General features: G+C 38.3%; 1 protein-coding gene and 1 pseudogene across 7 annotated transcripts in view; one reads left to right on the forward strand and one right to left on the reverse strand.

The window, feature by feature from the left end:
• Positions 1-12,933, reverse strand: part of KDM5A (lysine demethylase 5A) — a 110,439-nt gene that overhangs the window by 56,546 nt on the left and 40,960 nt on the right. For all 7 annotated transcript variants that reach the window (XR_012002995.1, XM_072766254.1, XM_072766253.1 and 4 more), the window contains exons 14-17: positions 11,407-11,601; positions 2,385-2,566; positions 1,889-2,013; positions 1,259-1,409 (exon numbers count right to left, since the gene is read on the reverse strand). Coding sequence is in view for 6 of the 7 variants with exons in the window: in XM_072766254.1 (XP_072622355.1) it covers positions 1,259-1,409; positions 1,889-2,013; positions 2,385-2,566; positions 11,407-11,601 (653 nt within the window). In the remaining variant the exon portion in view is untranslated. The remainder of the gene's footprint in view (positions 1-1,258; positions 1,410-1,888; positions 2,014-2,384; positions 2,567-11,406; positions 11,602-12,933) is intronic.
• LOC112917408 (MICOS complex subunit MIC26 pseudogene) lies at positions 6,231-6,884 on the forward strand (annotated as a pseudogene).

The following is a 12,933-nucleotide window of genomic DNA, read 5'->3' on the forward strand; positions in this document are numbered from 1 at the left end:
TGGAGACCCGGGATCGAGTCCCACGTTGGGCTCCCTGCATGGGGCCTGCTTCTCCCTCTGCCCTGTGTCTCTGCCGATCTCTCTCTCTCTCTCTCTCTGTATGTGTCTCATGAATAAATAAACAAAATCTTAAAAAAAAAAAAAAAAAGAGTCCCACACTGGGCTCCCTGCATGGAGTCTGCTTCTCTCTCTGCCTATATCTCTGCCTCTCTGTATGTCTCTCATGAATAAATAAATAAAATCTTAAAAAAAAAAAAAAAAAAAAAAAACCTAAATCTTTTACCTCAAAAAGCTTAAAATGTGGAACAAGGACCTTTATCTTGGCTAGGGGACGATCAATCTCCTTGAAATGGATTCATAATTATATGTATATGTGCATTTTTCCAAGAAAAGGGTCCCTAAGCTTTTGCCAGGTTCTCCAAAGGGGTTAATGACCCAATGACAGGTAAAGATTTGCTGACCGATGTCTCAAAGAAAGGTTCTCTAATCAAATGGTAAGTTAAAAAATGTACACAGTAATTTGTATACGAAACAATACCACAGAAAATTTAACACATATAACTACATTAAATCAAGGGTGCATACTTCTACACCCCTTTCTAACACAGCCTCTCCTGCATCCATCAAGGTTATTACTCTTTACTGCCACCTGCCTTCAGCATGTAGTATCATTTACTTACACATATTGATTGCACATCCAGTATAAGCCAGACATTGTTCTAAGCACAAGAAACAATAATGAAAAGAGGATAAAAAAGTCTCCAACATTCTAGTCTAGTATGTAGTTCTAGTGGGATTGGGAAAGAAAGGAGGAGACAATAAACAGTGTATCAGGAAGTGACAGAGCTAGGAGAAAAAGAGAGCAGGAAAGAATAAAAAGGTTGCAATGAAATTTTATACAGGGTTATCAGGGAAGACCTCTTCAAGAATGTGTCAGATATCTGAAAAAGGCCTGAAAGAAGTGAGTGATACCTAGTCACCTAGGTATCAGGGAAGAGCACTCAGAGCGCGAAGAAAAAGTGCAAAGGCCCTAAACAGAAATGTATGTGGTGGGTATGAAAAGCACAAAAGGTAAGAAGAATGCAAAGTAGAGCAAGAAAGGAAGAGAAGGAGGAGATAAGATTGGGACATGACTGGAGGAGGGACGGAAATGGCCACCACAAGAGGCCAGTTAAGTTTTTGGCTTTTACCCTGAAAGAAAGACAGACAAAACCAGGAAACCCACAGGAAACTACTGGAGAGCTCTTCTTCATCTTACCTGTGCTTCTGCTTTTTGCTCAGAAGCAGCTGAGCCACAGAAGCGCAAGTCTCAGCTTCTTTTACAGCATCCCTGAGTTTTCTAAAGAGATCATTCTCTGGATATTTCCTATCCTCAGCATCTTCCAGCATTACCCGCAATTCAATCAAATCTGTAAAAATAAAGCTATATACTATGACCACAGACATCAAAAACCATTTAAAAATACTCACCAACCTCTCTCAAGTTAGTCATCGCTCTATTAGTGGAAACATCGCAGCTGTGAAAATCTCATCAGTGCAATAGAAGCTTAAGAGCAGGAGCTCATTCCTAAACCTTAAACAAAATTTCTCTCCAGGAAGGAAATTCCTCATTCTTAATTAACCTTTAGTGTTAGTCCATTGTTATCAGTGGCTCCCCAAGACACGTATCTGCTGCAAGTTAGCTATCTATCCCATTTTGTATTAACTTTTTAAGTAAAAGAAGATTCTCAAAAAGAAAAGTAAATCTGTAGTTAGTCAACCAACCCATTAGTCACCAATCTCACCTGAGGCCTAGGTTGTTCCTTAATGGAGAAAAAGCACACAAAATAAGGCCTCTTTCAATGTGACAGTAATTTCAGTGTATGCATACAAAAGGAGGAAACTTAACCTTTTTTGTGGTTGAAGTTGGCAGATAAAGCTTCTGTAACACGGCTGACCCAAGTGTCATAGGACTGTGCCCTGACCTTCACACCATATAGAAGAGAAGGGAGGTCCTCTAATGGGTAGCGGTATCTAAAACCAAAGAAAAACAAGACAAAATAAACAAAAAGCCAGAAAAATCAAGAACTTTGCAAAAACCAACAATTTGAAAATAAATTTTAAGTACAATCAGCTTAATACAATTACCAAGGTAACAGGGTCTTAAATCCAAGCCATCCACAGAGTTTTAACACAGGAAGAGACAGGGAACATGTGAAATCAACTGATAAAAAAAACTAACATTAGATGCCAAATTTAAGGCCAACTTTAAAGGACTAGTCCTCAGCAGGGACACAGAGAGACAAGGAAAAGTTACCAGTGCATACACGGGAAAGAGGAATTACAAAGAACAGTGCACTTGGTTTTAAAAGAAGTAACAAGTTTTTCAAGAAACTTACGGCTACCTAAGACATTTCTTCTGCATGGGGCAGGGGCACAGATCATTTGGATGGTAGAGACACACAAGCCGCTCGGGATTACAGGAGCACGTGAGAGCAGAGAGAAAACATGTGGTTCTGCATGCCGAACACTGTCGCTCATCATCAGGAACAAGTTCAAACACTTCTTCTTCAGACATTAGGACACCCTGAAATATAGTTCATGTCACTACACCAGGTCCTAGACTCTCAAGCATCAAAGAACTTCAAATTATTAAATTTTTTTCTACAGGTAAATCTGACTTAAGCTATAAACATGGGAGGTACGATGCCACATCAAAATATTTTCTAAAATTAATCATTCTTAATTCTTTAAAAATGGGAAAGACTAAACCTTGGTGTGTAAGAATACATTTGATTGATAACAATTATTCTTTTAAATGCAGGGAATTTACTACTACAAAGGACAAAATAACCATTTTTGAGGGGAAGGAAGGAAATTATAATTGGGGGGTACTTTGGGGTGGCTAACAAAGTTCAATTTCTTGACCAGAATTGTAATGACAACAAAGTTTACTATGTTACAATTCATGAAGCTATATATTTCTTTTCACAGGATTTTGTCTTCTCCTTATAATAAGAAAAAAATTTTAAAAAACTTCTTTTGTCCCAGAGACAATATACCCTTGAATCCTAAATACAGATATATATTAGTATCAATGATCTGAAAATAACACTGATAAATACAAACATATGCAAAGATAAAGTAATAAAAATTACTTAAACTATGCAAATCAAAATATAATCTACTTCAGCAAGACGTCAAAAACAAAGTTAAATTCAGTCTTCCAGCTTAAGAAATAAGAGCTTTTAAAGTGCATTTTATAAAGACTCCCATTTAATACATAAAGGTTCTCTTTAAAGTTACTACTTATTTGAGAAAGGTACTTATAAAACCTAATTCCACTATGAGAGCAAACTTTTTTCACTTACACAAGGGAAAAACCCAGTAATTTATTCACTGGCGACACAATTCAGTTCTTGCAACACAGATTTTGTTTTTGATTATTGGCTTAATCTACATGTCTCTTAACTATCCTCTCATATCTTTCCATCTCATATTAGCATTTAATATTTGCTTTTAAAATTATTTCATGTAAAAATGGTTCCAAAATAAACTGCAGGTATTTCTTAGCTTACAAGAATTTACACAGCTTCAGAACAGCTGGCAAACAGGATATTCATTAATACATCAAGACATTTGGGGCACCTGGGTAGTTCAGTTAGTTACGCGAGCAACTCTTGATTTCAGCTCAGGTCATGATCTTAGGGGTTGTGGGATCGAGCCTACATCAGGCTCCACACTCAGTAGGGAGTCTGCTTGGGATTCTCCCTCTCCCTCTGACCCTTCTCCCCTCTACTCATTTGCTCACTTGCTCTTTCTCTCTCTCTGCAGATTTTATTTATTTGAGACACAAAGAGAGAACACAAGCTTGGGGGGGGCGGGGGCAGAGGGAGAAGGAGAAGCAGACTCCTCACTAAGCAGGGAACCTAATATGGGGCTTGATCCCAGGATCCTGAAATCATGACCTGAGCCAGAGGCAGACACTTAACAGACTAAGCCATCCAGGCACCCCTAAATAAATAAATCTTAAAAAAAAAAAATACATCAAGAAATTTTATACCAAATTCTAAAGTATGCTCCAGGAACTACTAGTCCTGGAAGATATTCTACAAAAAAAATAAATAAGTTGTCTATGGGGAAATGCTATGTATTACTATATCCCATATCCCTCCCAACTTAAGAGATTAACAATGAACACCAGCATATCATGGAAGTTTTACAGTAAAGAATCCCATTTATTATTTTTTCCCCATTTACTTTTTTCTTAATCTACCATTTCCCAAGTTTTTCTATCACAGAACAATTTTTCCTTGTAGTGCTGGAAATTATATAGCTTAGAAAATCATAAATTATTAGGAGGGAATGGAGAAAAAATTAAAAGGCTATCTGAAATAATGAAGGTGAGAAAATTTTTATTTAAAAAAAATTTTTTTTAGATTTTATTTATTTATTAATGAGAGACACACACGGAGAGGGAGGGAGAGAGAGAGAGAGACAGAGACAGAGACAGAGACAGAGACACAGGCAGAGGGAGAAGCAGGCTCCATGCAGGGAGCCTGATGTGGGACTCGATCCCGGGTCTCCAGGACCATGCCCCAGGCTGCTGGTGGCGCTAAACCACTGCGCCACCGGGGCTGTCCTGAAGGTGAGAAAATTAAGGAATGGAACCAAATGGTACCAATAAAGAAAAAAAGGGGAGGGGGGGAGACTGGAAGTGAAAGAGACATTGCCAAAATAAACAAAAACTTCAAACCAGACACCAGATGACTATGAAAGAGACAGATGAGTTAAGGATCACATTAAGTTTTTACATAATGATCCTAACACTTACTGGCAATTAGTAATTCCTGAAAAGGTAGAGATGGAGAGGAGATGATGATATTCTATCTCAGGTGCTGAAAGTGAGATGACAAAAAGCTAAAGAAAAATAAATGTAATCCCAGAGAGGCTTGGATTACAAATGGGTGACTGGAAATGACACCCCTCTCAAAGTGACAATAATTCCTGTGTTTGCACATAGTAGGAGGAAACATTAAGATCTGAAAAATAAAGCCACAAGGTAAAATCCTAAGAAAGGCTAAGAACTCCTTGAAAAGGAACACAAAAGGAAAACAATAAAAGGTCAAAGGCTGCACCCTGCAAACACTGGTAGTTGAGGAGGATAAGGAAAATAATTAAAATGACTGGCAAGGGGCACCAGGGTGACTCAGTTGGCTGAGTTTCAACTCAGCCCATGATCTCAGGGTCCTCACTCAGCAGGGAGCCTGCTTGTGGATTCTCTCTCTCCTTCTCTTTGTCCCTCCCCCAGTTTGCTCTAATAAATAAGTCTTTTTTTAAAAAGGTGACTGGCAAGTGTCATCAGAGGCTGAAGAAGCAGTAAAGCAAGTGTGAGGGAAAGGAACAAAGCAGCAATATATAGTGCAAAAAGAGGTCACAGGGATAGATGACAAAGAATAATGAGACTTGGTGATAAAGTCACTAGCAAACTCTGAAAGTCAGAATGACAGTGATGATAAAGGGACAAAAAGGATATGAGGGTACTGACCACAGAAAACCACTCCAGAAGTTTTTTGGGAGGAAATAAAATGACTTTTTTCAAGATAGGAGAGACAAGTACACAATATGCAAAGAAAGAATGGAGATCAGTGTCTCAAGGGCGCAGGAAGAAGCTAAGTTTATAGAAAAAACAGTCCTTAGAAAGAAATTTGATCAGGGTCACCTGGGTGGCTCATCGGTTGTGTCTACCTTTGGCTTGGGGCGTGATTCCAGGGCCCTGGGATAAAGTCCCACATCAGGCTCCCCACAGGGAGCCTGCTTCTCCCTCCACCTATGTCTCTGCCTCTCTGTGTGTTAAATGAACTTTCTGTTTTCTCAGCACATATGAAAGTTTTATTTATCCTATACCGTAGCCTATCAAGTATACAATAGTATGTCTAAAAAAGCAATGTACACACCTTAATTAAAAAATACTTTATTGCTAAAAAATGCTCAACATCATCTGAGCCTTTAAGCAAGTTGGTCTTTTTGCTGATGGAGGATCTTGCCTCCATGTTGATCAACCTGCTGCTGATCAGGATGGTGGTAGCTGAAGGTATGGGGCTGCTGTGGCAATTTCTTATAATAAAACAATGGAGTCTGGGCCACCTGGCTGGTTCAGCTGGTAGAGCACACAACTCTCAATCTCAGGGTCCTGAGTCCAAGTCCCACAGTGGGCGTGCAGCCTACTTAAGACAATAACAGGACCCCGCCGGAGCCACCTCTGCCAGCAAGATGTTCAAGGTAATTCAGAGGTCTGTGGGGCCAGCCAGCCTGAGTCTGCTCACCTTTAAAGTCTATGCGTCACCTAAAAGGGACTCACCTCACAAAACTTCTGTGAAAGTTAATGAGCTTTCACTCTACTCGGTTCCTGAGGGTCAATCTAAATATGTGGAGGAGCCAAGGACCCAACTTGAAGAAAGCATTTCACATTTCCGACATTATTGCGAGCCATATACAAGTTGGTGTCAGGAAATGTACTCACAAACAAAGCCCAAGATGCAGAGCTTGGTTCAATGGGGGTTAGACAGCTATGAATATCTCCAAAATGCACCTCCTGGATTTTTTCCAAGACTTGGTGTTATTGGTTTTGCTGGCATTGTTGGACTTCTTTTGGCTAGAGGGTCAAAAATAAAGAAGCTGGTGTATCCACCTGGGTTCATGGGACTAGCTGCCTCTCTTTATTATCCACAACAAGCCATCGTATTTGTCCAGGTCAGTGGGGAAAAATTATATGACTGGGGTCATATAAGATTTGTGGATACATAGTCGTAGAAGATTTGTGGAAGGAGAACTTTCAAAAGCCAGGAAATGTGAAGAATTCACCTGGAAATAAGTAGAATGCTCCATGCTCTGCCCATTTTAGTCAGTTATAGGTAAACATTGGAAACTCCATACATTTTCTACAGAAAAATAGCAGAGAAGTCAGTACTGAATGTAGTAAATTGGCTTTCTTCTTCAGGAAAAACTATACGAGGCTTCTTTGTTATCTTGGGTGATACCATACTACCAGTGGACTAATCGGAAATCCTTTCACCTAGAGATAATGTCCAGCATTAGAACTCCTAGTTCTCATGTTGCTATTTAGGTACATAATTAAAATTCTGAATTAAAAAAAAAAAAAAGACAACAACAGAGGATCCCTTGGTGGCTCAGCAGTTTCGCCCCTGCCTTCAGCCCAGAGTGTGATCCTAGAGTCCTGGGATCAAGTCCCACATCAGGCTCCCTGCATGGATTGGAGCCTGCTTTTCCCTCTGCCTGTGTCTCTGCCTCTCTCTTCTCTCTCTCTCTCTCTCTCTGTGCCTCTCACGAATAAATAAATAAAATCTTAAAAAAAAAAAAAGACAACAATGGAGTCTGCTATATCATCGCTTTCTTTCCCATGCGACTTCTCTGTAGCATGCAATGCTGTTTGACAGCATTTTACCCACAATTAGAACTTCTTTCAAAATTGCAGTCAATCCTCAAACTCTGCCACTGCTTTATCCACTAATTTTATGTAATATTCTAAAATCCCTTGTCATCGTTTCAATAATCTTTATAGCATCTTCACCAGCAGTAGATTCCATCTCAAGAAACCACTTTCTTTGCTCATCCATAAGAAGCAGCACCTCATTTCCTAAAGTTTTATCATGAGATTGTAGCAATTCAGTCATATCTTCAGGCTCTACTTCTAAGTCTAGTTCTCTTGCTATTTCCACCCAATCTGCAGTTACTTCCACCAATGAAGTCTTGAACACCTCAAAGTCATCCATGCCAAGACTGGAAACTTCTTCCAAACTCCTGTTCATGTTATTTGGACCTTGTTTCATCTATCACAGATGTTCTTTTTTTTTTTTTAAGATTTACTCATTTATTTATGATATACATATAGAGAGAGAGAAAGGCAGAGACACAGGAGGAGGGAGAAGCAGTTTCCACGCCGGGAGCCCGACGCGGGACTCGATCCCGGGACTCCAGGATTGGGCCCTGGGCCAAAGGCAGGCGCTAAACCTCTGAGCCACCCAGGGATCCCCTATCACAGATGTTCTTAATGACATCTAGAACAGTGAATCTTTTCCAGAAGATTTTCAATGTACTCTGCCTAGATCCATCAGAAGAATCACTATTCACGGCAGCTAAAGCCTTACAAAATGTATTTCTTGGGATCCCTGGGTGGCGCAGCGGTTTGGCGCCTGCCTTTGGCCCGGGGCGCGATCCTGGAGACCCGGGATCGAGTCCCACGTCGGGCTCCCGGTGCATGGAGCCTGCTTCTCCCTCCGCCTGTGTCTCTGCCTCTCTCTCTCTCTCTGTGACTATCATAAATAAATAAAAATTTAAAAAAATTTAAAAAAAAAAAAACAAAAAACAAAACAAAAAAATGTATTTCTTAAATAATAAGATCTGAAAGTCGAATTACTCCTTAATCCACAGGCTTAATAACAGATGTTCTGTTAGCAGGCATGAAAACATTAATCTTGTTGAACACCATCACAGCTCTTAGGTGACTAGATGCATTGTCAATGAGCAGGACCTTTTTCTCTGAACACTAGGTCCAAACCATCTGTAAACAGATATACTGTCATCCAGGGTTTGTTGTTCCAGTTATAGAACACAGAGTTAGATTTAGCACAATTCCTAGAACTCTGAGATTTTCAGAATGGCAAATGAGCACTGGCTTCAACTTAAAGTTATCAGCTATATTAGTCTCTAACAAGAGTCATCCTCTCCTTTGAAACTTCAAAGCCAGGCATTAACTTCTCTCAAGCTATGGAAGTCCTAGATGGCATTTTCTTCCAAAAGAAGGTGGTTTCATCTATATTGAAAATCTGCACTTAGTGTAGCCACCTTCATTGATGAACATAGTTAGATCTCCTGGATAACTTGCGGCTTCACCTTGCATTTTGTGATACAGAGATGATTTCTTTCTTAATCCTCATGAACCAACTTCTGCTAGCTTCAAATTTAACATAGTATTTTGAAATTGCTTATTTTATTTATTTTTTAAGATTCTGAGATGCCTGGATGGCTCAGCAGCTGAAGTGTCTGCCTTTGCCTCAGGGCATGATCCCAGAGTCCCAGGATCGAGTCCCTCATCAGGCTCTCTCCATGGAGCCTGCTTCTCCCTTTGCCTGTGTCTCTGCCTCTCTCTTTCTGTGTCTCTCATGAATAAATAAATAAAATAAAAATAAAAATAAAACCAATTAAGCCAGAACAGGAGATCTCAAATTAGTATTCTCAGAAAAGGGCTTAAAATCATAAGTGACATATGCAGGAAAACAAATTTTGATCTATACCTCACTCCATATACAAAAATTAACTTGAAATGACCCTACATGTAAATGTATAAGCTAAAACTGTAAAATTTCTGGAAAACATACGAGAAAATTTTTATGATCTTGAGTTAAGCAAAGATTTCTTAGATATTACCAAAAGCACAAGCCACAAAAGAAAAAATTGATAAACCAAAGAAACTTCTTCAAAAAAAAGACAAGCCATACTGGAAGAAAATATTGTCATATCACCTATTTAATAAAGAATTTATATCTAAAATATACAAAGAACTCTCAAAATTCAATAACAACCCAAGTTTTAAAAGTTGGGCAAAAGATTTGAACAGAATCTTCCCTCAAAGATACATAGACAGTAACTAAGCACATAGAAGGTATTCAAAATCATTAGTCACTAAAATTAAAACCATGATGAACGACCATGACAAACCTATTAGAACATCTAAAGTTAAAATTCCAAGTGTCAGTGAGACTGCAAGACAAGTGGAACTCTCCTATTCCTGGCAGAACTGTAAAAACTGCTTTGGAATACAATTTGGCAGTTTTTAGAAAAAATTAAACATACACATGTCATATGACCCAGCCGTTCCATTCTAGTATTTATCCAAGAGAAATGAAAGCATATGTCAACATAGAAATTTGTTCAGAAATGTTCACAGCAGCTTAATCATAAAAAGCAAGTTAAAAACAATTAAAATGTCCATAAGTGAAGATATAATACTTGGCAATTAAAAGGAATAAACAACTAACACATGGAAAAACATAAATGAATCTCAAAGTAATTCTGTTAAAAGAAAGTAAAAAAAAGGTATAAAGTTTATACTTTTAAATTAAAATTTAAATAAGACACTTTTTAAAAGGGCACACTAAAGAAAGTAGACTGGTGTTTTCCTGGTAGGGGTGCAATTGAGATCAGCGAAGACGGGGAACGGGATAAGGAGGAAGGATCACAAAGGGGCATAAGAAAACTTTTGAAGGTGATATGTTCATTATCTTGATTGTGACAGATTTAGTTTATTCTAAGCATTCAAAATCCCAGCACTTGTGGGAAGGGTATGGCCATCCCCTGCCCAGCTACCACCACTATAAGGAACTCCATCAGAAATTCAACTAGCGGGATCCCTGGGTGGCGCAGCAGTTGGGCGCCTGCCTTTGGCCCAGGGCGCGATCCTGGAGACCCGGGATCGAGTCCCACATCGGGCTCCCGGCGCATGGAGCCTGCTTCTCCCTCTGCCTGTGTCTCTGCCTCTCTCTCTCTCTGTGACTATCATAAATAAATGATAATAATAAAAAAAATTAAAAAAAAAAAAAAAAAAAAAAGAAATTCAACTAGCTTCCAAACAGGGAGTTAAAAAAGAAAAAGAAGAAATCCCGACACTTGGTTATTCAGTACTTCCTACTCACTACATCATTAAATTATTTAGAAGGAGGAAAAAAAAAAAAAAACCAGATCAATATAATGTGACAACTGAAATCACCAGAAACACAACTTTTATTCTATTTCAAAGCTCAGAGAAAAGGAAAGGATTTGAATTTTCTTAAAGAAATAATACTGTAGGTAAAGATTTTTAAAAATAAATATATACCTAAGAAATTCAATGTGACAGGATTCCATTTTTTAAAATCTAGAGATGACATGAAGATTCCTAAAACTTTTCGATTTATAGAACCCAAAATAACAAGTATAAAAATATACCTCCTCCAAGATGCCTAGGTCAGGCAACTGGTTAAGCACCCAACTCTTGGTTTCAACTCAGGTCTTGATCTTGTGAGATCAAGCCTGAACGTGAGGCTCCATGCTCAGCAGCAGAGTCTGCTTGAGATTCTCTCTCCTTCTGCCCCTCCCTATTATGCTCTTTCTCTTTAGAGAGATAAATAAATCTTTAAAAACATATGTGTGTAAACATATGTATACACACATATACCTTCTCCAAACCTGTGATTTTTGTGTTCACCTTCTAAAGTAATCAAAGATGAAAGATGAAAATGGGTTCTTTTTACAAGTTTAATTTTTATTTTTTTTTTATTTTTTTTTTATTTTTTTATTTTTTTACAAGTTTAATTTTTAGTATATTCTCTGAGCAGTATCAAATACAGAATATATGACCTGCAAACTCACCATTTGTACAACAGACTCCCTTAATCTTGTCTCTTCTTCAGTCATGAGAGTCAATTCTTTGCACACCATGGCAGCCAGGCCCACATCTAAGCATTCTGGATCTGCTGCCATCTTGAAAATGAGTTCTTCATGTGAAAAGACACAATGACGCCTTAGCCGCCGGTAATGATTGACACACTGACGTCCAATGGGCAACTATAAACAAGAATTTCAAATTAAATCGCTTGCTTATAATATATTCCAGAACAAAACCACTATCCTTTTATCATAAAAAAGAGGCAGAATAACAAACAGATCTTCTCTTTTATCAGAGAATAACAAATTCTATTTAAATATAAGAGGTAACTGTAAGTATTAAATTTTTATGGCCTAGCAGGAATTTCAAAGGCCTTCCCACAGAAAATTTTCACAATTTGAGATGCTAAGCTTCTAGCCTATGCTACTATATAGGTTTTCTACTCATTATGGAGAACAAGAAATACAAGTTCCTTGATATTTAAATGAGGAAGCAAACTCCTTTAGAACCATCTAACATAAGCTGCCTTAAGAGTAAAAGAAAAAGGGGCAGCTCTGGTGGCGCAGCGGTTTAGCGCTGCCTGCAGCCTGGGGTGTGATCTGGAGACCCGGGATCAAGTCCCACATCAGGCTGATCAAGTCCCACATCGGGCTCCCTGCATGGAGCCTGCTTCTCCCTCTGCCTGTGTCTCTGCCTCTCTCTCTCTGAATAAATAAATAAAATCTTAAAAAAAAAAAAAAAAAAGAGTAAAAAGAAAAACATTCAGGTAATAAAGGGTTAAGTGGACATATTCAGCACAAAAGTTTCCACAGACCAAAAAGCAGAGATGTTATTAAAAGTTAAAAAAAGAAAACAGAAAAGGGGAGAAAAAAAGTACTATTTTTTCAGCAATTCACATTAACTCACTCTTAATTTATTCTAAGAACCAAAAGCAAAAGACAGTTTACATTTTAGCATCTAGAAATTCTTTTAAAAACATCTGTCTGGGGACACCTGGGTAGCTCAGTGGTTGGGTTGCTGCCTTCAGCTCAGGTTGTGATCCAGGGATCCAGGATCAAGTCCCACATCAGGCTCTTGTGAAGAGCCCACTTCTCCCTCTGCCTATGTCTCTGCCTCTCTCTCTCTGAATAAATAAATAAATCTTAAAAAAAAAACCTGTCTGGCCTAAAGAGAATTCAAAGTGAAATCACGAGATTATGTACTTTATTCTCCCTTAAGTGAAATAAATCACTAAATAATCACTTTTCATAAATCATTAGACACGCTCATTAAGATAAATTCTAAAAATTTCTTTAACCAAATCATGACACTCATTATACTATATAGGCATACCTTGAAGATCCTATGGGTTCAGATCCAGACCACCATAAATTATTACAATAAAGTGAGTCAAATGAATGTTCTGGTTTCCCAGTGCATATAAAACAACACTATATTGTAGTCTATTTTGTATGCAATAGCATTATGTCTAAAAAAAAATGTACACACCTTAATTCAAAAATACTTTCTTG

This window comes from Vulpes vulpes, chromosome 8, assembly GCF_048418805.1.
Source record: "Vulpes vulpes isolate BD-2025 chromosome 8, VulVul3, whole genome shotgun sequence".
Classification (NCBI taxonomy): Eukaryota; Metazoa; Chordata; class Mammalia; order Carnivora; family Canidae; genus Vulpes; species Vulpes vulpes.